The following is a 25,714-nucleotide window of genomic DNA, read 5'->3' as shown; positions in this document are numbered from 1 at the left end:
TTTTAAACTTAATAGTTGTCACCAGTCTGCCAAATGTTAAGGAATTTCACAGCAGGAAACGCAAAAAATTCACTGTCAGTCTTTAATTCTGATGTAGTGTTCAAATTTCATCATACTTACCCCCGCAGGTTGGCGGCAGATGAAAATTTGACAATATCCTCAAGATCAAACTACCGACCTTCATCAAAAATAAAAATATCTCTAGACATTAACTAGTATCTGGCACGAAATAAAATTTGAATAGAACTTGCATTTGGTAAATCTTTGAATTTTAACAACAGCGAGTCTATCAACTAAATACGGCTGACTTTAAATAATGTAAACAGAATTCGCGTCTCGCCTATCTGTAGATGCATTGTCGTTATTCGACACGAACAGCACTGGATGTTTATCAGCATTATACTCCCTCCTTTGCTCCATATACTATATAAGCTAGGAGCATAGTTTATTAAAGAACTAAAAAATGGGTTAAAATATTTTCTGACAATGTGCTATTTTCATTAGCGACGTTGGCTAGTTCGATTTCTGACAGCCGCGAAAAAATTAATTCAGGTAACGAGCAAGTTATTTCCGCTTAACCCACGAAACAAACCATAATTATGCGTTGGGTAATGGCTTGTAAACAATTTTAACAACAAAAAATTTATATATAAGGATTTGTCTTCGTTTTCAACAAACAGATGGTCTGCAAACAAAAGCCAATACCCTTCAATATATTTTGATTTTGAAATAAATCACACTTGGTACCATTGGCGTTTTCTTTATGCAAAAACCGCATAATTCGCCCGATCAAAGAATGATTTCACTCAAAATTAGCCATGCAGTGACCTGTTCCTTTGCATTTACTAAATGACCAGTTAAGTATTTAACCAGTTAAGTGCTTAACTAGTGCTTTCGTAATTTATTTTCATTTGAAACAGCCCAAAAATGTCGGATTTCAAATTCCGTTGAGCAGAAAAATGCGAGCATCGCTGATAAGAGGGAGCTCGGCCGTTAACTTTACTTAGCCGAGGAATCAGTTGCAGTAAATCCTTTTCGGAAAATAGAGGCAAATCTCTTTTCAGTCAGTCCATCGAAATGCTTAGGCGTTTGAACGTTTGAGCACTTAAATGCTTGAACGTTCAAGGTGTAAGTCGATTAGTACTTGGCGGCTCCAGTTACTAATTGAAAGTTAATTACTTCCTGTGTGATTATTGCATCATTTGTTCCAAAAGAAGTCACTGAGGGAGATTTTTTCGTCAACCTAGGAAACCGAAATCATCACAGTCAATAAAATAAGATTGAAAGAGAATTTTCTGAAAGAAAAGATCAATAACGAGAAAGAACAGATTTGCAAGGTGCGTAGTAGCGCCTGTTCACATCCTTGAACATTAATCATTTCTTTTCTTTTGTTCTTCAGAGAAAAGCGGGCATCGGACGAAAACAAACCTCCAGTAGTTCAACGAGAACGGAGCTTGGAGATCCGGTGAGTTGAGTGAGAACCACTGCTTGATTCTCGTTTAAAACAGTCCATTTCAGATTTTGAATTTGCGTTTGGTAGAAAAATGGGTACATCACTGATTACATGGAGTAAGGACATTAACTTTACTGAGCCGAGAAATCAATTGCGGTTGATCATTTTCGGAAAACATAGAAGCCAAGTGTGAGGTCTTGCACGTAGAAATTGCGCTGTTTATTAGGTTATTAGTTTTTGAAACTTTGGCGGAGAAATGATTGAGTGAAGTATTTTCACTAGTGTCGGAGAATTCTGGTTTTGGTGATGAATGGTGAGATATAGTTTTTGATTATATGTTTTTCTTTCAGAGTGAAGTGCGGATTAGACGCGAAGAGCTACAAAACTCAAGCTGGACATCAAACCCAGTACTGGAAGATTCGGTGAGTTGTGTGTTTACACTGTTTCGAAATAAGACGACGTCGAAAGGAAAAGGATTGAGCTAAGCTTTCGCTAGTGGGTCTGATTAAGGCTTCGGTAATGGCTATCAAAGTCTGTTTCAATTTCATCTCTCGTCACAAGAGTTGTAAAAGCTGGGAGCTGCTACTTGAGATACGACGATCTCCGGAGACGAAGCGCTTTCTATTCTTAGCAATAGAATTTAAAGGCACCATTTGCTAAACGCCAAGAACCATGGAAAATAGTACTTCAAATGTTCCTTTGTAAAGAATGTGGGTACATTTTACTAAGCGACCACTTTGATCCGGTTGCCATCAGACAGAAAATCTGGAAAACTTAGCTTAAAACTGAGCTTGTTGACTGAATGGGCTTGACATACTCCTAAAGAACCTCTCGTGCAAGAGACAGGGATCACTGAAATAATTTGTTCTAAAATGATAACCCTGGTACACATTCGTGCACCAGTGTTCAATATATAAATCTGTCTACATCCGTGTTACTAGTTGTAGATTATTTTTCACCTGCTTGACAAGGTGATGTGAAGAGAAATAGGATGTTCTTTACTCTTGAGCCTAAGCATTAGAACAACTCTTACTGTAAAGTGCTATTGTTAATTTGTTTTTCTTGGTTATTATTAGATAGACAAAAGTTCCTCTCTTACTGGTGGTGATGAAGAATATAACGACTCCCTTTTCCCAGTTTCTGATGACCAAGGACGGACATATCACGCTTTCATCGAAGTATGCGACAAAATGTTTACTGGCGTTCCAAGAAAAACGATTAAATCCCGCATGCGAAGCTTAGGATTGACTCTTGTCCACTGCTCTGGGGACATTCAGGACAATGTTAAAAGAGCAAGGCCTCAGTTAGCTAATTTTAGGGTAATTTCACTTATATCTAAACGAGACGTGAACATTCTCCAAGCTTATCACGAATCGCGCATGCAAAATGAAAGGCAGCTAAGTACAAAGCGCATTGGCGCCGGCTATAGTGCTTTCTCCAAAGTCGAGAGGCGTTTCAGTCGAGAGACTAGTTCCAAATCATCAGCTCTATCTTACGACAGTGGCATTAATCAAAGAAGTCCAGTAGCAACAACTTCCAATTTCTCCATTGACCATATCTTGCAAACTGGTGAGACCGCCACCAAGAGCTCCTCGATTAACGAGGCCACGCCCCGGGAGGAAAGCTCAAGCGAAGATGAATGCAACAACGCTGACTTCCAATCAATGGAGGAAGACTCATCTAACTTGGACAGTTCTGACGAATCTAATGGCGAAGACTGCCTTCAGCAAGATGATAGTGAAATCACTCTGATGTTAAAGAAACGAAAACTCAATATTTCTGCATTCCAAGATGTCATAGCTTCGGTTCGCGAGATGAAAGCGTTTTATCTTGCCGAGTTCAATCACAGAAGGCGGTCGCCGAGAATGGCAGAAAGCACATGGCAGAAACACGTGGAGAGGCTAGTAACATTCTTGGCTCACTGCGAGACCAACTTAAAACTGAAACCCGCCTTGTCTCTCGTTGATGACTTGACCTCAGTGGAGAGATTCGTGAATTACCTCAAGGAAGACCGACGTGTTCAGAACTCTACGGCTTCTCGGTATCTTCACAGTCTGATAATAACGGCAAAGTTTATCCATGCAGACCAGAGTCGAAGAAACTACGAGCACGTGGAAAGCATCTCTGATCTTCGCTCAGTGCGGAATCAACTGGAAAAGGCACAGCGTCTTACAAAGAGCGCGCCATCTGTGAAACTACTTTGGCCGCAGTTTCAGGAAGTCGTTCGAAACCTCCACTGTAGGTACGAGGAGGCCTCTGGAGTGGTTAGAGCAAGGTTACACATGAATTTCACGATGCTCCTTCTTTTCGCTGTGAACCCTGGCCGAGCCAAAGAACTGAGGACCCTACGTCTGTCAACAAAAGAACCAGCAGAGCAAGAAATTCACAAATTCGCCCAGAGTTTTCCAGAGGGAGACAATGCAATAATCTTTTCGAGCGAGGGACCTGTCTGGCTAATAGAGCATGGTTATAAAACCGCGCCAAAATACGGTCTTAATGTTGTTCGATTTGACACTGCCGAGTATCAGTTTGTCATCTTCCATCTCAAAGAGTACAAGGGCGTCTCGAGACCGCGTCTCCTGTCTGAAGACAAGCATGACTACTTCTTTGTCAACAGGCGCGGCACTCAATTCAAGACGTCTAGTTCCTTTTCACACTACCTGTCGCTCATTTTTCAAGAACACCTTGGTTTTCCTTGCGCCATCAACGAAATGAGGCACGCCCTCGTGGAACACTTCCGTTCTTCTCCAGAAAGTTCTGATGTAAGGCTAGCCGAGTCCTTAGCACGTGTTTGCAAGCACAGTTTGAGAACGCAGATAAATATTTACGATCGACGCACTGAGTCTGAACGCAGATCACAAGCATTAAGCTACCTGAATAGGTCCGCTGTCAATTTTATCCTGGACGAAGCTCCAGCTCCATGTTCCCCAAAAGATGACAGTGATCAGGAAACAGAGGATTTGCCCTCCCCGGGAGAAATGTGCGCTCTCGTGTCTTGCGACGCAACTCAGGAAAATCCCACCGTGTTCTTAGCCAAGGTTCTTAAATACACAGCGGACGGGAGGTCCGCTCGACTAGCTTGGTTTAAAGAAGTCGAAACGCGCCCAACCTACTTCGAATTCCAAGCAGGGACCGACGTGTGGGAGGAAAAGGCAAGCTCTCTGATCTACCCCGTAGATGTCGTTTTCCATCGACTCGACGGAACTTACGAGCTTCGAACACCAAAGAAACGACTGTGGTCTATGATAAAAAAGTAACACGCTCGGACATCGACACTGAAACGCCTCACGATACTGAAACGCCTCACTTAGATCCAGCTCTTTGATAACGTTTATTTAATAACAATAGACGGCCTCGCAATCTTTTAAGTTTAAGTGCAACAAAATTGTCAGCCTTTCAGAATATGGAAATGTCCCTAGATCATAGAAAGATTGAAGTATTGCTAGGATGCTCAGTGGTTGTTCTGTTCAGCATAAAACATGAAGACGACAGATATAAGGTAAAACTCACTGCAGTTATTGGAAGTCTCAGTAAGATTTTCCGGTATACGTGCGTCCACGTCAAAATATCATCAGCTGTCTTCAAGGCTATAAATTCCTCAAGGACAGTTGTCTTAGGCAGACAAAAAAAGGGACAATTCTGTTGCATTTGACCTTCGAGATACAATGTACTATACATTTTACGCTGAAAAACGATTTGGATAATGGGAGAAAACGTTGTCCTTGAGTCGGGCAAAGTATTTCCAAAACAGTATGTCGTGTTTAGGAGTTTAAGAGGCAATTTGTACAGCAAATAACATAGCTAGTGAACCCTTGACCAACATACACTCTTTTAGATGGTGCTTGCTTTCTGAAAACCAATCGCATCCATTGTGGTGTTTGGGTCAAAGACGTATTTGTTTAATGTTCGATTTATTAGGGAATCGTTTCGGGGAATTTGGAGTCGCTATATTGTTTTGATTGTGTTGGTCAAGGACTAACTTTTAAGACTAAGAAATGGGTAGCAATCCCCCAGTAAGAGTAAGCGTTGTCCAAGTCAGCCTTGTATATATAGTTTTATTTGGTTCCTGTTGCATTTAGAGTGGCAAATATAACAGAGTGTTAAGTGCAGTAATTTAAAATTTTCGTGTTTTCAATCCCCCAGTAAGGGTAAGCGTTGTCCAAGTCAGCCTTGCATATATAGTTTTATTTGGTTCCTGTTGCGTTTAGATCGGCAAATACTACAGACTGTTTGTTAAGTGCAGTAATTTAAAATTTTCGCGATTTCAATCCCCAGTAAGAGTAAGCGTTGTCCAAGTCAGCCTAGTATATATGAGTTTATATAGTTCCTGTTACGTTTAGATTGGCAAATACTACAGAGTGTTTGTTTAGCGCAGTGATCTAAAATTTTCGTGATTTCACAGTTTCTTTGAGGCTCTATGAAGCCAGTCAGGTTAATGTTCTTTTTTTGGTCATATAAGACAGAACAGAACAGAACAGATGAAAAGAGTTTTCTTTATAGCTCAATTACAAGAAAATGTATTTGTCTTTTTTCCAGAGTTTTACTGTGAAGTTAGCAAGTCAAACATGTGACGTTTATAAGACAGAACATGACCAGTGAAGGCTGATTACATTGTTAGATTGTTGATCGCAAATAAATAGTTTTGGTTGCACTCAATTGCGCTTGTCTTGATTGAAGTTTTTCGTGGGGCTGATCACTCACAAAACCTTTTAAGATTCTTATCCCTTTTTCCAATTAAGTAGACAGTAACAAAGTTTAAAAATGACTTTTCCCTGTTTTCTGTAAATTAAAGTAGACGCATAACTGCGTGTACTTGGGTTTCTCTTAAATCCTAAAAACACGACTTTCCTTCTACAGCGTATTGCCACGCTAAGATTTCACTGGTTTAGTGGTCAAGTGGATATCATTGTGACATCCCATTTGAGATTTGGGCGTTCCACTTTCCGTGACCGGTTTTTTTCCCCTTGATCTAACAAGGAAAGTCCTTAGTTCTTTTTTCTCGAATATTACCGATTTGACGTGAAGACTCTTTCGTGCTTATGTTTTGCTCGATACATCCATAGTATCATCTTGTTTATCTTTTCGTGGGTTCTAACATGACTACTTAGTCCATACGCGACCACACTGTTCGACTTTGACATGAAACATGCCTTTCAGTTTATGTTTTATGTTCAGGTGAAGCAAAGCTTTTTGAGCCGATCAGAGAGAACGCACTTATATATATCCCTATATTTTAAAGCAAAATTCTGAACCTCCGAAGCTCGAGAAAACTTGTGAACTTCGTGCCATTTCAAAACGCCAAATTTTTCACGACCTCTAAAAAACGGTTTCCGGACCCGAAGCGTTATAAAAACGTGTCCGTGTTTTGCCATATTTAATTCTAGCGAAAATTTACAGAACATTTTCGAATAAGGAGTGATCGTACAAAAATCGTTCTCGGATAAAAATGTTTCGAAGAGGTCGTGAAAAATTAGACAATCCATGTAACAGTCAAACCTCTCTACAACGGCTACCTTGGGGTAAGGGGCCGTTATGGGGTGGTAGGGGTGTGATGGTACCTGTTTTTACGGGGGCTACAACATTTGTATATTAAACACAATGCTTATATTAGCATCGAAATACCTAAAACAGTCAAAATATGTCAAAAAAACAAAAACCAAACAGAAACAGAGACCAACGATGCGCGGTACGGATCAAGGTTCCTGACGACTTACAATATAAAATGGGTTTTTGTATACACCATTCGTCAGTCGTTGATTAACTGGCCGTTGTGGAGAGGTTATTTTGGCAATTAGTGGCCGTTGCCGTTATGAAGAGGTGACCGTTGTAGAGAGGTGAAGAGTAAATTTATGGGCCGTCCGCCGGGACGAAACAAAATGGCCGCTGTAGAGAGGTGGCCGTTGTAAGGAGGTGGTCGTTGGTGGAGGTTGGACTGTATTTAAAAACTCGGGACAGGGTGATAGCCACCAGCTCTATAAGCTTTAATTTGTATATTCTCGAACTCATAATCTAATTGCTTAATAGAAACACGATTATTAACCAATCAGCGCGTATATTTTCACAGGGCTGTTTTCTAAAATGTTGCATTGTAACAGAGCGCGCTTGTCCTACTTAATTCCTATTGAGCCATCATGAACGAAATCTCTATATACGTGCGGCCGTGCGTATAAAACATGACGTGTACAGTTTTCGTCGAGTTTGGTGCAAGTTCCCTTTGTTTAAGTTTCGGAAATGTCAAGATTATTCTGAACAATCCAAACCCTACTTCGAGCCTTTGACTTTTGCCAAGCTAAGATGTTTACTTAAACTTGAGTATTTTGACTTTCTTTGTCTACATCTTCATTGAGTATTTTTGACTTTGTTTGCCTGTATTTTATTATAATTAATTCGGAAAAGCGAATTTTTCTATGACAATAAGCCGTTTTGTTCAACTGTTGCTCAACTGATTGTGGCGTGTTAACATCCTAATAACCTTTGTTTTCCTTCACCGTGTGTTGTGAGAACCTTGTAGTCAATCACAGATAAAGCATATTTTAGCGCCCAAGTTTTTGTCGCCATGTTATACAAGAATTGGTTTATGCTTTTAGCTGTGCGTATATCGAGTTATGGGTTCACTTGGGAAGTTTGTAGAGCACTCAAGAGGCCAGAGTTGCTCTCGACTATCGCCTCGAGCAGCTCTTACGCTTCTTTCGTGCCCTCGAAACTTCCCACGTGCATCCAAAACTCGATACACGCGCGCTAAGCATGAACCAGTTCTTTAGAATATGATGCTTTTTTCGTCACCGTTTTCAAAAGCTTTCGTTTCCAGATGTCCACACTACAAACGAAACGTTTTCAAAATGCTCCACTTTGGAAATCGTTTCCGAAAGCCTCCGTTTTCATCAGCGTTTTCGGGCGTTTTAGTGGGAATGATAGGCGAAAACGCATCAAAAAATTATGCGTTTTCATACTAAACCGCATTAGTGTGGTAAGGGCTTTAGGCACCGTCCACACTACGTCGGAAAAATTCCAAAATTTTGTTTATTGCTTATTTTTGCCATTTATAAATATAAAAATTTCCCATCACTGTATATTATAGGCAAGGAAGCCTAGAGAAGCCAACAAGGCTTATGTAAAGGGCTACCTAAATACACAATTCTTAGCAAAAGAATAAAAATGCTGTCATTGGCACAAAACGGAGCCCTCACTCTGAAAACGCATTAAAGTTTGAAATAAATAAATAACTTTATTAACGTGTCAAAATTCTAGCTCACTGTAAAACAGTAAGCTAATTGGGGACACTTACACTAATAAAAATTACAGAATACCAATCGCAAAAAGACTAGTTAATTACAGCATAAAAGACAACTATTTGCAATTTTCGAAAACGTTCTTCCGACCGGAGGAATTTTGAAAACGTAACAACCGAAAAGTCTGGATTTGTGTTTGAGGAAGACTCCGGAGAGAAACTCACATTATGGTGATGTCATAGTTGTCGAAAAGCTCCGTTTTCAAATATTTTCCGTCCAGACTAGAGGGAAAAGCCGGCGTTTTCAAATTCCTCCGGTCGGAAGAACGTTTTCGTTTTTTTTTTTCACGGTTGTCTGAGTTTCACAGTAACTTAAACTTACGTATTATTTAAAAAATATGAAGCAGGCTTTTTATCCGTATTTCTATATAGGAAATGAATGTAGATATTTATTTGTGGTCTAGATTTGTCCTATTTAATTTGTTTTAATCACGACTAGGACTTCACGCAGACTTCCGTTGCCAAGTTCTTTCCGTGATTGGTTGAAAAATTTGAAAAAACAATTTGCCGTGATCCTATTGGCTGAGACGTGGGTAAAAAACCAACGGTTGCACTAAAAAGACTGACTTTAAAAAAGTTTCCTTTGACAATGGACGACTACGTTCGATTGCCGAAGACTTTGTTCCAAGAATTTGTTGTTCTTTGGAGACAGGTTGAGTCCATGGCGCCTACGCTTTCGGACGATGCCCAGGAACTTATTGGAAAAGTTCGTGACACAATTGGCAAAATTAAAATTCAAGTGAGCTCATCGGAATATGAGATCCCGGGTATGTTTAAATAGCCATTGAATATTCTGCTTGACTTCTCTCCAGAGTACCTTTTTAATTAGGGACCAGACGCATAATTTATCCCCAGTTGAAAAGTCTTACTAATTCCTCTTTCCAGATTCTCCAATCACTGACCAGCCATCCAGCCCACCAGGTAATTTTGATTAATGCATTCTCGAGTTTATGTATACTAATGCTTGTCCATACAAATTAGAATTTTTTTATTCATTTCATATTTAGATACGGATATGCTACCAGCTAGTGAAGTACCCTCCAGGGAGGTACCAGTGCCATCTGCAATTAACAAGACACAAGAGACCGACACAACAGGTTGGTATGAAAAGGGAATTTAGCTCATACTGTGACAGTTGAATAATGTCAAGGGCAGATCTAGGGAAAGGGTGGAGGGAGTGTGCATCCCCCCTGTGATGAAGCCTTCTCTGTATTTGCTTTTAAAATTTGTGTACCTCACCAGTCAGTTATGCCATTCCTTAGTGGTGCACCCCCTTCTACGAAAAATCCTGGATCTGCCCCTGAATTTACCCACAATTTGAAAATTTTTCATTCCTCTCCCCAGGAACCCGAGCCAATGATCAGCCCACCAACCCAACAGGTAATTTTAAATGCAGCTCTGAGTTTTCGCAAAAACAAATGTAGGCTAATGCCTGCCCATTGTGATAAGTTAACCCTTTACCCCTCAGGCGAACGGCAGTTTTTCCCAAATCAGCAAATAAAGACACTCTGCCTGTGTACAATATGCCATTTGAAAGCCACTAATCAGCTTATTTAAGAATTGACATCAGCAGCTATGAAGAAGGTAGACATTTTAAGAGAAATTGCTTTAAAATGTGAAAATGAATGACTTCAAAAATGTGTCAATCTTCTACTATGTTAGGTATACCACTAAACTATAGCTTATCTAGCAGCTCTTAATGCATAGCTTGATATGAAACAAGCCTTGCATTCCATTTGCATCCTGAAAAAGGAACTAAAAACTTCTGGGGGTGGTCAAACATGTCTTGGATGGGAGGGGGTCAAAATTTTATGACTTCAATGAGCAGATCTTCACAAGACAATTTTCATGGCAAAAATTCATAGAATTTACGACCTTGACCTTATTCATAGAAGTTATGACCTTGTGTGCCCATTTGCACTCTTAGAGGGTAAAGGGTTAAATATTCATGTCACTTTTTGACACATAGTTCCCAAGAGAGCTTGGTGTGAGAACAAGTAAAAAGGGGGCCTGGGGGTAAAACATTTTTTCTTCATTCACTTCATTTAATTCAGATACTCTGAGCTCTTGGAATACCCTTTAACTTAATTCTGCTTCTGAGGAATATTGACTTGTTTCATTAAGCTATGCACACTGCTTACTTAATTTAAAAAGCAGGTATGCTGATTAGCCAGTTGAGTCCAACTGTTCCCAAATGGTTTCTTTTTTAGTAAGTACAACTACACCACAAGAAATGTCTCCAATCCCAATGGATACATCAGGTATGTTAAGAAAACAATACATTTTTAATGACTTTTCAATGAATTTAATGAGTTATATTTCAGTGAACACAATGAGCCTATGAGCTGTTACAAAACAATAAGTGGCACTTGTACAGATTACTCGTATCCTGCAACTTCAGAAAATATCTATGCACTTGAGGGGGGGTTCAAACCTAAACATTTGTCATAGTAAGTGTGGGGGAAACTGTAATTTACAGGGCTTAAGCAAAAAAATACTCTGGGAAGGCTATGGAACTGATATTTTCTTGAACACATAATAAGTTAAAAGGCCTTAAATATTGATTATGGTCTTGCCAACTTGCTTGGACTGCAGATAGAGCAAGAACTAGCAGAGTGAAAAAGAGGAAACGCAGGGTTCAGAAAAAGATCAAATGTTCTAAGGTAACCTTGCATATTAATCAACTGAGTTGATGTGCAATGTTGAATTTTTTAAGACGAAATCCGATAGGAAATTGAGCAATTTCAGACTTTTGTGGACAAAAATCTTGTACCAATACAATGTTAAGTATATTAAGATCCTTTTTGCATTTTCTTAAAGCTAAAGATATAAATAATTGCCTGAAATAACACCAAAAACAATTTTCCAAAGGAACTGGAGAAAATGAATTTTGAAGTTCAGAGAAATAGTGCAATCACAGGTAAAATTTCATTGTCAGTTTTATTTCACCAGTACTTTCAAGTGTTTCTTATGAACTTCAAACTTTGTTTTTGACATTTGGTGTTGTAAGAAATGATTTCTTTTGAGAAGATATTCAAAATAGTCACACAGAAGTTTGCAATATGATGCAAATAATCTTGGTACAAAGTTTTTGTCCACTTGTTACTCGAACTTCTGGTGTTCTTAATTCTTTGACATAATGGAGTAAAACAACTACTAATAGGTTATTACAATTCAAACTCAAGGCATGTACAGAATACCAGAGTCTGGGTATATAAGCTGTCATGATTTATTAATTATTACATGTTGGCTAGCGAGATAAAATGAAACCTCCAAGATGCTTATAAACTTTCAATCTCAAAGGAATCTCCACATACACCACCAGCTGCCTTGGAAAGTGAATCAGTCCCTCAGGTAAACTTTGCAGAAAACAAAGAATTCAAATATTTGAAGGAGCATTTGGCACCTATTAAAGATCCATCACTTAAAGCAGCCATTTACATGACATATCTGGAAAATTGTGATTTTAATACCACCATGGCACCCAATTCAATCATTCAGTTTGACAATGATGATGTGACAGAACTTCTCTCTATTGAGGACAATCCTGACATGGCAATACAGGTAAAAAACTTTTCAGAATCACAGTGTGTTAAAATAACATTTGTATCATCCTGTTAAGACATTGGTTGGCTCTTTTGTAAATTGCTACTTAATCTCATGGAACCCTAATTGGTAATTCTCCCATAAAGGCATATAAAACAATGACAAAGGTATTATGGGCAATTCCACTTCACCACAGATTAATCAAAGTTTACAGCAGCTCATCAGTATTATATCCCAAAACATTTATATTGAAATTGTCCATCATCAGCCATCTTCACAGATTCTAGGAATTTATCAACATTTACATGTTATAACCTAGAATACCTTCCGCCATTGTTCCATAAGCTTTGAACTACCTTGCTGAAATGGCTGGATCTGAGTACTTAATTTATGCATGATAATTTAAAACAATAGTATATTTAACATATAATTAAAATTATTACAGGGCTTATTAGCTCACACCCGATGTGCCTTACAATAATTTTACAAATTCAGAACTGAAACTGTCACTAAAACCCTAGATAAGCGCCAGCCTGATGAGCCACTTTGCTCACATGCAGATAATAGCAAAGTTTGTCTGCTGTATTTTGATTGTTCCTTATTACATAATATACAGATTTAGCCAAGCCTAAAAGGGGAGCTCCCGGGTCATGTTGTTCAAAACCCGATTAAGCTAACCCAGGATAAGTCAGAGATTTGATTTGATTTTTGTAACTTTGCAGTGAGGTTTTCTGTTTATATAGTTTGGCCTCCTCTTTTGAGTTTGAATAACCTCAAACTACACAAAACACAAGCAGTGAATTAAATATTATGACTATTACCTGTTAGGTTATTGGAAAATTACATCAAGCCTTGCAGCAAAGGTATCAACTTGCCACACAGCAGGCTTATGCCATAGGTGGATTTCTTACAGAATGCATAGCCCAACACCATAGTGAAAGCATGCCAGATGTTCCTCAGCAGCGTTCTCGTGGAAGGCCAAACTACAGTTCTATTTTAGATATTCTTGATGGAATAGATGAACTTGGAGCATCATCATCTAATCTCCATGACCAGATTGCAGTTTTCAATTCAGTTTCCAAGTTCCCATTGCTAAATTATGTGAACGAGCCAATGAGCCATTTTGTTAGTGCTGAAGTACGGTCAGCCATAGTTAATTTACCAGCAAGAATACACCATACGTGTGATGTGCCCAGCAACATCTACGAAGCTTACAACAATACAAGTCCATACAGATCTGTGGTGTGTGATGATGGAGGTCCAGAACTTTCCGAAAAAATATGTTATCCCACTGTTATTCCCTGTGATGGTGATGGTTTGGTTATGAACATTAATATTGATTCTGACAAACCCCTAGAGAATGCAGTTTTCACCCGTCTTTTTGGAATAGATGCACCGGAGTTGGCAGCAATCCATTTTGTGAAAACAGATGATTTAAAACATGTTTATTTAAAAAGAATGGGTCACATAAGCCTCTGTGCAGTTCATCTTTTCCTGCGCTTGTTTGTTCTGCAAGGAACAGCTGATCTGTGTGAAGAAATTCCGGCGGAGGGAATAGATCTCCCTCACGATTACTATGGCCGCCCGTTAAAGGAATTTTGGTTCAAGTATACGACACCACCTTCTGATGAGATGGAGACAAGATTCCTTGAGTTTGTTGAACAGCTAGTCAGTACTCAATCAGAGCTACGCAAGAGGCTAATGTCACCATTTCCAGTATGTAATGCAACTACAACGAGTCCTTTCTTGTTATCACTCAATGCACTCCTTGTTGTAACTGGTTTTTGCCATGTTTTCACGAGATACTGCCAAGACAAGCTACTACTCGGTCTACAGGGAGTGGCAAAAGAGAAAAAAATGGGTCCAATCTGGTGTGGTGCCTCTAGAAATTTCATTTATGGGTGCAATTCAGATAACAGTGCTGACCACATCTTGAAGCATTTTAACCTTGAGACAACTAGGAATTTGCAGCGGAAAGGATATCCTTATAACAAGTCCAGTGCATTCCTACCTTGGCATGAGAGAAAAACTACCAAACAGATTTGTTCTAACCAAACTACCCGAGCACAAGCTCATGAGCACCAAACTCAGCATTTACCCAAGAAAGAACCCCAGTTTGGAATTTACAACGAGATTACAAGGTACTAGATAAATATAACAGACCTGGTTGTTCAAATGCCGAATGCCAAAAATTAAAATCAGTATTGAAAAACCATTCTGTAACACATGAGAAACAGTTTTTATCACATTTCCAAACACCAAGAACAGAGTTGAGAACATGATGTGTAGTGGAGTATTTATGATGAACTTTGGAATGTTTGGAAACGTGATAAAATACAGCCTCAAGTGTTTGATATATCTCTTCAATCAAAACCAAAACTAATACAAGAAATACACTCGTAAGAATCTATGCTAAATAAGATCTGATATCCAGACACAGTCGCAGTTATGATTTCCATTGTTTCAAATTGATGAATTATTAATGAGTTGCAGAAGGAAATGAAGAAGGCTGGCCTTGTGCACTTGAACTGAAGACGAACTTTTCCTGGAGAAAATAATCGTAACGTAACATAATAGTTGTTGACCTCATGTTATCACTGTCTAATGTGAAGGAATTTAAGAGAGCCATTTGTGTTTTCTCAGTAATTCAGGTGGGGGTGTTTTAATGATCCAAGTGCTATGACCAACCTTCCAACAAGTAAATAGGTCCTTACACTTTGTCAATTAATATTTACAGGTCAGGTCATCCAGAAAAGAATTTTGAAGTGGTTAAAACTGGCGAGGCATTCCTTCAAGTCCGACCTAGTCTAGTGGTTGGGGTGGGTGGAGTGGACACTGGTCTAGGTTTGTTCACCCTCCATAAAATCCCCAGAGACAGATACGTGTGTGCCTATGCTCCTACTGCCAACCTCAGAGAGTCACACTTGGATGGTGACTATGTAATTGAAATGACTTTCAAAGACAAAATTCTTTCTGTAGATGGTAAACAAAACCCCTTCGAACTAGGTTTGGGAATTTTCTGCAACGATGGTAGTTTTCCACTATCACTTGCAAAAGCTAAATTTTCAAAAATAATAGCCCAAAGAGTCAATTGCGAGTTTTCTAAATGGAATGATGAGATCTGGATTAAAACAACACGAGAGGTGAATGCTGGAGAGGAGCTACTTGTCATCTACTCTCACGATCAGAGCTACTGGACCTCCATCTTCAGTGCAGATCAACTTGCCAAGATTGCAACTGCCCTCGCTTCATGTGGCCCAACCTTACAGGAAGCTGATCATTGTATCTGGCATCTCCAGGTGTAAAATTTCTGGTGAGTTTAAGTTTTCACAGCTTCAAACAGGATGTGTGATGTTTGTGTTCATTACTATACAGTGTACTGTAGTTTCTTGTTTGACCAAGAACTCAGGACTGAAATACGTAGCTTATTTCTTTGAAAATATATGCTGTGGTGATGGTGTTTCATCTTGCAGTGATGCGGTGTTAATTTTTCGCCGCACCCAGACCCCCAAATGTTCCCCATCTAACCTGTAATGGATTAGCACCAGTCAACAAGCAGCAAAGGTATTGCTACTCATGCCTGTTCCAAAAACTAGGACAAGAGATGGTGTTGCAATTCTCAGTTGACCAGTGCAAACTTAAAATACCTTCAGTGGTTAACTTTTATTCCAGCCAGAAGAGTAACTTTACCTGCGAAATTTAGCAAGAAAAAGAGTGTTCATTTAAGTACTGACAGCATTTTTGAATGTAACCTTTCTACAAATCTCAATGTTGATGGTTCACCTTTTTCTGCCACGAGTTATGATTATTTGCCAATAGAAGTTAAGCGGCAATTTATAAAGCGGTAGTGAAAAAGTCCAGTTTGAATGGTTTCATTTCAATTTTTGTCTACTGTAACATGATGGCAAAGCATTCTGTGAAACATAACACACAAGTTTTCATGTGCCCCTCGTTGCTGACAAAAACATGCTATCATTGTATTGAAAGCACTCCAACACTGCCTATAGTTTGTTGCACAGAAATAACACAGGGATTTTATGCCAGAAGTTTCAACAAATAGGCAAAACAGATCTCAAGATGACCTCATGCCCAAAACAATACCAAAATCCTCATGTTTAACTTACTCGTTGTCGAATGTCAAAAACTAAGTGATGAGCAGACAGGAGGAAATACTAACGCCGAACATCATCAAAAATCGCTTCGTTGGATATAATAAAACAAAGCGACAGCTTACCTTCCGACGCCAACGACGTAAAACGTTTTTCACTTCAGTTCATTACTCACTTGTGCGAAGAAACACATGCACAGTTTTCTTGAGCCTCTAATACATCGGTCCAGTGGTCAACGCACAAATATATATCAGATATCCTTAGTACCCAGGGTCTCTCGGTAGATATTCCAAAGGGTTGCAAGGACTTGTGGGATTTAATTCGGGTAAAACCGTGCTAAAATCCAACAAGTCTCTGCGACCCTATCTACCGAGCTATCCTGGGAACGAAATAACTACTACCGATGTAACCTGGCAACCGGATCTTCCGCGACTTGCCAGGTTCCAAAGCCCAAAATAAAAATATCACCTCAAGTTCAATTTTCTCGGTCAATGGCGAACGAAGTTAATTGACCCCTTTTATCATGATGGTCTGATGTCATTCATGTCGGTTCTCTCTCCTGTGCCGGTGTCTAGATCGAGGCATATATCATCTGCTGGCCGGACGTCAATTCGCCACCATCGGGACGCAGTGTCGGTGGCTGGATTTTTCTCTGAGGTGCGTAGAGTTGAGTAGCTACTCGGCCTGCTACATTACATAAAAAGCCTTTGCTCTCTCAGTTTTCTTTTGATGATTAGTTTCGTTTTTGTCGGGTAAAACCGCCTTCAATTAACTTAGTTAAAGTGGAGCTATTTTCTCCAAGCTCTGATTGATTTCATACCGACAGAGGCCCGTGTGAACTGCTTAGAGTTTCAGAGGTATTGCCGGCTGTCTCTGTTCGAGCAATGAGCGCGCAAAGATGATTTACTAAGAATGAATTCTACTCACAGCACATTTTAGGTTGTTTTTTTCAGTTTTTGTTATGTCCCCGTATTAGTAGGGGAGTTTTCCCCCAGCTAGTCGGCTGATGGCATTCTTAATAAAGTTTCTATCTATCTATCTTATTGTGTTTTCAACTAACGCGAAACGTCGCTTTTAACTGAGACATGTATCACCTCAAGTTCAATTTTCTCGGTCAATGGCGAACGAAGTTAATTGACCCCTTTTATCATGATGGTCTGATGTCATTCATGTCGGTTCTCTCTCCTGTGCCGGTGTCTAGATCGAGGCATATATCATCTGCTGGCCGGACGTCAATTCGCCACCATCGGGACGCAGTGTCGGTGGCTGGATTTTTCTCTGAGGTGCGTAGAGTTGAGTAGCTACTCGGCCTGCTACATTACATAAAAAGCCTTTGCTCTCTCAGTTTTCTTTTGATGATTAGTTTCGTTTTTGTCGGGTAAAACCGCCTTCAATTAACTTAGTTAAAGTGGAGCTATTTTCTCCAAGCTCTGATTGATTTCATACCGACAGAGGCCCGTGTGAACTGCTTAGAGTTTCAGAGGTATTGCCGGCTGTCTCTGTTCGAGCAATGAGCGCGCAAAGATGATTTACTAAGAATGAATTCTACTCACAGCACATTTTAGGTTGTTTTTTTCAGTTTTTGTTATGTCCCCGTATTAGTAGGGGAGTTTTCCCCCAGCTAGTCGGCTGATGGCATTCTTAATAAAGTTTCTATCTATCTATCTTATTGTGTTTTCAACTAACGCGAAACGTCGCTTTTAACTGAGACATGTATCACCTCAAGTTCAATTTTCTCGGTCAATGGCGAACGAAGTTAATTGACCCCTTTTATCATGATGGTCTGATGTCATTCATGTCGGTTCTCTCTCCTGTGCCGGTGTCTAGATCGAGGCATATATCATCTGCTGGCCGGACGTCAATTCGCCACCATCGGGACGCAGTGTCGGTGGCTGGATTTTTCTCTGAGGTGCGTAGAGTTGAGTAGCTACTCGGCCTGCTACATTACATAAAAAGCCTTTGCTCTCTCAGTTTTCTTTTGATGATTAGTTTCGTTTTTGTCGGGTAAAACCGCCTTCAATTAACTTAGTTAAAGTGGAGCTATTTTCTCCAAGCTCTGATTGATTTCATACCGACAGAGGCCCGTGTGAACTGCTTAGAGTTTCAGAGGTATTGCCGGCTGTCTCTGTTCGAGCAATGAGCGCGCAAAGATGATTTACTAAGAATGAATTCTACTCACAGCACATTTTAGGTTGTTTTTTTCAGTTTTTGTTATGTCCCCGTATTAGTAGGGGAGTTTTCCCCCAGCTAGTCGGCTGATGGCATTCTTAATAAAGTTTCTATCTATCTATCTTATTGTGTTTTCAACTAACGCGAAACGTCGCTTTTAACTGAGACATGTATCACCTCAAGTTCAATTTTCTCGGTCAATGGCGAACGAAGTTAATTGACCCCTTTTATCATGATGGTCTGATGTCATTCATGTCGGTTCTCTCTCCTGTGCCGGTGTCTAGATCGAGGCATATATCATCTGCTGGCCGGACGTCAATTCGCCACCATCGGGACGCAGTGTCGGTGGCTGGATTTTTCTCTGAGGTGCGTAGAGTTGAGTAGCTACTCGGCCTGCTACATTACATAAAAAGCCTTTGCTCTCTCAGTTTTCTTTTGATGATTAGTTTCGTTTTTGTCGGGTAAAACCGCCTTCAATTAACTTAGTTAAAGTGGAGCTATTTTCTCCAAGCTCTGATTGATTTCATACCGACAGAGGCCCGTGTGAACTGCTTAGAGTTTCAGAGGTATTGCCGGCTGTCTCTGTTCGAGCAATGAGCGCGCAAAGATGATTTACTAAGAATGAATTCTACTCACAGCACATTTTAGGTTGTTTTTTTCAGTTTTTGTTATGTCCCCGTATTAGTAGGGGAGTTTTCCCCCAGCTAGTCGGCTGATGGCATTCTTAATAAAGTTTCTATCTATCTATCTTATTGTGTTTTCAACTAACGCGAAACGTCGCTTTTAACTGAGACATGTATCACCTCAAGTTCAATTTTCTCGGTCAATGGCGAACGAAGTTAATTGACCCCTTTTATCATGATGGTCTGATGTCATTCATGTCGGTTCTCTCTCCTGTGCCGGTGTCTAGATCGAGGCATATATCATCTGCTGGCCGGACGTCAATTCGCCACCATCGGGACGCAGTGTCGGTGGCTGGATTTTTCTCTGAGGTGCGTAGAGTTGAGTAGCTACTCGGCCTGCTACATTACATAAAAAGCCTTTGCTCTCTCAGTTTTCTTTTGATGATTAGTTTCGTTTTTGTCGGGTAAAACCGCCTTCAATTAACTTAGTTAAAGTGGAGCTATTTTCTCCAAGCTCTGATTGATTTCATACCGACAGAGGCCCGTGTGAACTGCTTAGAGTTTCAGAGGTATTGCCGGCTGTCTCTGTTCGAGCAATGAGCGCGCAAAGATGATTTACTAAGAATGAATTCTACTCACAGCACATTTTAGGTTGTTTTTTTCAGTTTTTGTTATGTCCCCGTATTAGTAGGGGAGTTTTCCCCCAGCTAGTCGGCTGATGGCATTCTTAATAAAGTTTCTATCTATCTATCTTATTGTGTTTTCAACTAACGCGAAACGTCGCTTTTAACTGAGACATGTATCACCTCAAGTTCAATTTTCTCGGTCAATGGCGAACGAAGTTAATTGACCCCTTTTATCATGATGGTCTGATGTCATTCATGTCGGTTCTCTCTCCTGTGCCGGTGTCTAGATCGAGGCATATATCATCTGCTGGCCGGACGTCAATTCGCCACCATCGGGACGCAGTGTCGGTGGCTGGATTTTTCTCTGAGGTGCGTAGAGTTGAGTAGCTACTCGGCCTGCTACATTACATAAAAAGCCTTTGCTCTCTCAGTTTTCTTTTGATGATTAGTTTCGTTTTTGTCGGGTAAAACCGCCTTCAATTAACTTAGTTAAAGTGGAGCTATTTTCTCCAAGCTCTGATTGATTTCATACCGACAGAGGCCCGTGTGAACTGCTTAGAGTTTCAGAGGTATTGCCGGCTGTCTCTGTTCGAGCAATGAGCGCGCAAAGATGATTTACTAAGAATGAATTCTACTCAGCACATTTTAGGTTGTTTTTTTCAGTTTTTGTTATGTCCCCGTATTAGTAGGGGAGTTTTCCCCCAGCTAGTCGGCTGATGGCATTCTTAATAAAGTTTCTATCTATCTATCTTATTGTGTTTTCAACTAACGCGAAACGTCGCTTTTAACTGAGACATGTATCACCTCAAGTTCAATTTTCTCGGTCAATGGCGAACGAAGTTAATTGACCCCTTTTATCATGATGGTCTGATGTCATTCATGTCGGTTCTCTCTCCTGTGCCGGTGTCTAGATCGAGGCATATATCATCTGCTGGCCGGACGTCAATTCGCCACCATCGGGACGCAGTGTCGGTGGCTGGATTTTTCTCTGAGGTGCGTAGAGTTGAGTAGCTACTCGGCCTGCTACATTACATAAAAAGCCTTTGCTCTCTCAGTTTTCTTTTGATGATTAGTTTCGTTTTTGTCGGGTAAAACCGCCTTCAATTAACTTAGTTAAAGTGGAGCTATTTTCTCCAAGCTCTGATTGATTTCATACCGACAGAGGCCCGTGTGAACTGCTTAGAGTTTCAGAGGTATTGCCGGCTGTCTCTGTTCGAGCAATGAGCGCGCAAAGATGATTTACTAAGAATGAATTCTACTCACAGCACATTTTAGGTTGTTTTTTTCAGTTTTTGTTATGTCCCCGTATTAGTAGGGGAGTTTTCCCCCAGCTAGTCGGCTGATGGCATTCTTAATAAAGTTTCTATCTATCTATCTTATTGTGTTTTCAACTAACGCGAAACGTCGCTTTTAACTGAGACATGTATCACCTCAAGTTCAATTTTCTCGGTCAATGGCGAACGAAGTTAATTGACCCCTTTTATCATGATGGTCTGATGTCATTCATGTCGGTTCTCTCTCCTGTGCCGGTGTCTAGATCGAGGCATATATCATCTGCTGGCCGGACGTCAATTCGCCACCATCGGGACGCAGTGTCGGTGGCTGGATTTTTCTCTGAGGTGCGTAGAGTTGAGTAGCTACTCGGCCTGCTACATTACATAAAAAGCCTTTGCTCTCTCAGTTTTCTTTTGATGATTAGTTTCGTTTTTGTCGGGTAAAACCGCCTTCAATTAACTTAGTTAAAGTGGAGCTATTTTCTCCAAGCTCTGATTGATTTCATACCGACAGAGGCCCGTGTGAACTGCTTAGAGTTTCAGAGGTATTGCCGGCTGTCTCTGTTCGAGCAATGAGCGCGCAAAGATGATTTACTAAGAATGAATTCTACTCACAGCACATTTTAGGTTGTTTTTTTCAGTTTTTGTTATGTCCCCGTATTAGTAGGGGAGTTTTCCCCCAGCTAGTCGGCTGATGGCATTCTTAATAAAGTTTCTATCTATCTATCTTATTGTGTTTTCAACTAACGCGAAACGTCGCTTTTAACTGAGACATGTATCACCTCAAGTTCAATTTTCTCGGTCAATGGCGAACGAAGTTAATTGACCCCTTTTATCATGATGGTCTGATGTCATTCATGTCGGTTCTCTCTCCTGTGCCGGTGTCTAGATCGAGGCATATATCATCTGCTGGCCGGACGTCAATTCGCCACCATCGGGACGCAATGTCGGTGGCTGGATTTTTCTCTGAGGTGCGTAGAGTTGAGTAGCTACTCGGCCTGCTACATTACATAAAAAGCCTTTGCTCTCTCAGTTTTCTTTTGATGATTAGTTTCGTTTTTGTCGGGTAAAACCGCCTTCAATTAACTTAGTTAAAGTGGAGCTATTTTCTCCAAGCTCTGATTGATTTCATACCGACAGAGGCCCGTGTGAACTGCTTAGAGTTTCAGAGGTATTGCCGGCTGTCTCTGTTCGAGCAATGAGCGCGCAAAGATGATTTACTAAGAATGAATTCTACTCACAGCACATTTTAGGTTGTTTTTTTCAGTTTTTGTTATGTCCCCGTATTAGTAGGGGAGTTTTCCCCCAGCTAGTCGGCTGATGGCATTCTTAATAAAGTTTCTATCTATCTATCTTATTGTGTTTTCAACTAACGCGAAACGTCGCTTTTAACTGAGACATGTATCACCTCAAGTTCAATTTTCTCGGTCAATGGCGAACGAAGTTAATTGACCCCTTTTATCATGATGGTCTGATGTCATTCATGTCGGTTCTCTCTCCTGTGCCGGTGTCTAGATCGAGGCATATATCATCTGCTGGCCGGACGTCAATTCGCCACCATCGGGACGCAGTGTCGGTGGCTGGATTTTTCTCTGAGGTGCGTAGAGTTGAGTAGCTACTCGGCCTGCTACATTACATAAAAAGCCTTTGCTCTCTCAGTTTTCTTTTGATGATTAGTTTCGTTTTTGTCGGGTAAAACCGCCTTCAATTAACTTAGTTAAAGTGGAGCTATTTTCTCCAAGCTCTGATTGATTTCATACCGACAGAGGCCCGTGTGAACTGCTTAGAGTTTCAGAGGTATTGCCGGCTGTCTCTGTTCGAGCAATGAGCGCGCAAAGATGATTTACTAAGAATGAATTCTACTCACAGCACATTTTAGGTTGTTTTTTTCAGTTTTTGTTATGTCCCCGTATTAGTAGGGGAGTTTTCCCCCAGCTAGTCGGCTGATGGCATTCTTAATAAAGTTTCTATCTATCTATCTTATTGTGTTTTCAACTAACGCGAAACGTCGCTTTTAACTGAGACATGTATCACCTCAAGTTCAATTTTCTCGGTCAATGGCGAACGAAGTTAATTGACCCCTTTTATCATGATGGTCTGATGTCATTCATGTCGGTTCTCTCTCCTGTGCCGGTGTCTAGATCGAGGCATATATCATCTGCTGGCCGGACGTCAATTCGCCACCATCGGGACGCAGTGTCGGTGGCTGGATTTTTCTCTGAGGTGCGTAGAGTTGAGTAGCTACTCGGCCTGCTACATTACATAAAAAGCCTTTGCTCTCTCAGTTTTCTTTTGATGATTAGTTTCGTTTTTGTCGGGTAAAACCGCCTTCAATTAACTTAGTTAAAGTGGAGCTATTTTCTCCAAGCTCTGATTGATTTCATACCGACAGAGGCCCGTGTGAACTGCTTAGAGTTTCAGAGGTATTGCCGGCTGTCTCTGTTCGAGCAATGAGCGCGCAAAGATGATTTACTAAGAATGAATTCTACTCACAGCACATTTTAGGTTGTTTTTTTCAGTTTTTGTTATGTCCCCGTATTAGTAGGGGAGTTTTCCCCCAGCTAGTCGGCTGATGGCATTCTTAATAAAGTTTCTATCTATCTATCTTATTGTGTTTTCAACTAACGCGAAACGTCGCTTTTAACTGAGACATGTATCACCTCAAGTTCAATTTTCTCGGTCAATGGCGAACGAAGTTAATTGACCCCTTTTATCATGATGGTCTGATGTCATTCATGTCGGTTCTCTCTCCTGTGCCGGTGTCTAGATCGAGGCATATATCATCTGCTGGCCGGACGTCAATTCGCCACCATCGGGACGCAGTGTCGGTGGCTGGATTTTTCTCTGAGGTGCGTAGAGTTGAGTAGCTACTCGGCCTGCTACATTACATAAAAAGCCTTTGCTCTCTCAGTTTTCTTTTGATGATTAGTTTCGTTTTTGTCGGGTAAAACCGCCTTCAATTAACTTAGTTAAAGTGGAGCTATTTTCTCCAAGCTCTGATTGATTTCATACCGACAGAGGCCCGTGTGAACTGCTTAGAGTTTCAGAGGTATTGCCGGCTGTCTCTGTTCGAGCAATGAGCGCGCAAAGATGATTTACTAAGAATGAATTCTACTCACAGCACATTTTAGGTTGTTTTTTTCAGTTTTTGTTATGTCCCCGTATTAGTAGGGGAGTTTTCCCCCAGCTAGTCGGCTGATGGCATTCTTAATAAAGTTTCTATCTATCTATCTTATTGTGTTTTCAACTAACGCGAAACGTCGCTTTTAACTGAGACATGTATCACCTCAAGTTCAATTTTCTCGGTCAATGGCGAACGAAGTTAATTGACCCCTTTTATCATGATGGTCTGATGTCATTCATGTCGGTTCTCTCTCCTGTGCCGGTGTCTAGATCGAGGCATATATCATCTGCTGGCCGGACGTCAATTCGCCACCATCGGGACGCAGTGTCGGTGGCTGGATTTTTCTCTGAGGTGCGTAGAGTTGAGTAGCTACTCGGCCTGCTACATTACATAAAAAGCCTTTGCTCTCTCAGTTTTCTTTTGATGATTAGTTTCGTTTTTGTCGGGTAAAACCGCCTTCAATTAACTAAGTTAAAGTGGAGCTATTTTCTCCAAGCTCTGATTGATTTCATACCGACAGAGGCCCGTGTGAACTGCTTAGAGTTTCAGAGGTATTGCCGGCTGTCTCTGTTCGAGCAATGAGCGCGCAAAGATGATTTACTAAGAATGAATTCTACTCACAGCACATTTTAGGTTGTTTTTTTCAGTTTTTGTTATGTCCCCGTATTAGTAGGGGAGTTTTCCCCCAGCTAGTCGGCTGATGGCATTCTTAATAAAGTTTCTATCTATCTATCTTATTGTGTTTTCAACTAACGCGAAACGTCGCTTTTAACTGAGACATGTATCACCTCAAGTTCAATTTTCTCGGTCAATGGCGAACGAAGTTAATTGACCCCTTTTATCATGATGGTCTGATGTCATTCATGTCGGTTCTCTCTCCTGTGCCGGTGTCTAGATCGAGGCATATATCATCTGCTGGCCGGACGTCAATTCGCCACCATCGGGACGCAGTGTCGGTGGCTGGATTTTTCTCTGAGGTGCGTAGAGTTGAGTAGCTACTCGGCCTGCTACATTACATAAAAAGCCTTTGCTCTCTCAGTTTTCTTTTGATGATTAGTTTCGTTTTTGTCGGGTAAAACCGCCTTCAATTAACTAAGTTAAAGTGGAGCTATTTTCTCCAAGCTCTGATTGATTTCATACCGACAGAGGCCCGTGTGAACTGCTTAGAGTTTCAGAGGTATTGCCGGCTGTCTCTGTTCGAGCAATGAGCGCGCAAAGATGATTTACTAAGAATGAATTCTACTCACAGCACATTTTAGGTTGTTTTTTTCAGTTTTTGTTATGTCCCCGTATTAGTAGGGGAGTTTTCCCCCAGCTAGTCGGCTGATGGCATTCTTAATAAAGTTTCTATCTATCTATCTTATTGTGTTTTCAACTAACGCGAAACGTCGCTTTTAACTGAGACATGTATCACCTCAAGTTCAATTTTCTCGGTCAATGGCGAACGAAGTTAATTGACCCCTTTTATCATGATGGTCTGATGTCATTCATGTCGGTTCTCT

At 40.6% G+C, this 25,714-nt stretch overlaps 2 protein-coding genes across 2 annotated transcripts; both read left to right on the top strand.

The window, feature by feature from the left end:
- Positions 1–1,374: 1,374 nt before the first annotated feature.
- LOC149096715 (uncharacterized) lies at positions 1,375–6,109 on the top strand. The gene is made up of 3 exons (XM_089281432.1): positions 1,375–1,465; positions 1,804–1,875; positions 2,530–6,109. Exon 3 carries the CDS (start codon positions 2,644–2,646, stop codon positions 4,708–4,710), a length of 2,067 nt encoding a protein of 688 aa, XP_089137558.1. The 5' UTR covers positions 1,375–1,465; positions 1,804–1,875; positions 2,530–2,643; the 3' UTR covers positions 4,711–6,109.
- A 3,221-nt stretch (positions 6,110–9,330) lies between these two features.
- Positions 9,331–14,485, top strand: LOC110062081 (uncharacterized). Its single transcript, XM_089280945.1, has 7 exons — positions 9,331–9,508; positions 9,749–9,838; positions 10,086–10,121; positions 10,952–11,002; positions 11,337–11,404; positions 12,045–12,305; positions 13,116–14,485. The coding sequence occupies exons 1-7, from the start codon at positions 9,331–9,333 to the stop codon at positions 14,433–14,435; spliced, it is 2,004 nt and encodes a 667-aa protein (XP_089137071.1). The 3' UTR covers positions 14,436–14,485.
- Positions 14,486–25,714: the final 11,229 nt, after the last annotated feature.

Source organism: Orbicella faveolata, unplaced genomic scaffold (genome assembly GCF_042242905.1).
Source record: "Orbicella faveolata isolate gen_17 unplaced genomic scaffold, um_ofav_v1 contig_48, whole genome shotgun sequence".
Lineage (NCBI taxonomy): Eukaryota > Metazoa > Cnidaria > Anthozoa > Scleractinia > Merulinidae > Orbicella > Orbicella faveolata.
This window is presented reverse-complemented; position numbering and strand designations above follow the sequence as displayed.

Bases quoted from the DNA above. Each gene is read 5' to 3' on its own strand.
- LOC149096715 (XM_089281432.1), top strand. From the start codon at position 2,644: ATGTTTACTGGCGTTCCAAGAAAAACGATTAAATCCCGCATGCGAAGC.
- LOC110062081 (XM_089280945.1), top strand. From the start codon at position 9,331: ATGGACGACTACGTTCGATTGCCGAAGACTTTGTTCCAAGAATTTGTT. The intron at 10,122-10,951 runs GTAATTTTAAAT...TTTCTTTTTTAG, and splicing joins TCAGCCCACCAACCCAACAG to TAAGTACAACTACACCACAA. The intron at 12,306-13,115 runs GTAAAAAACTTT...ATTACCTGTTAG, and splicing joins ATCCTGACATGGCAATACAG to GTTATTGGAAAATTACATCA.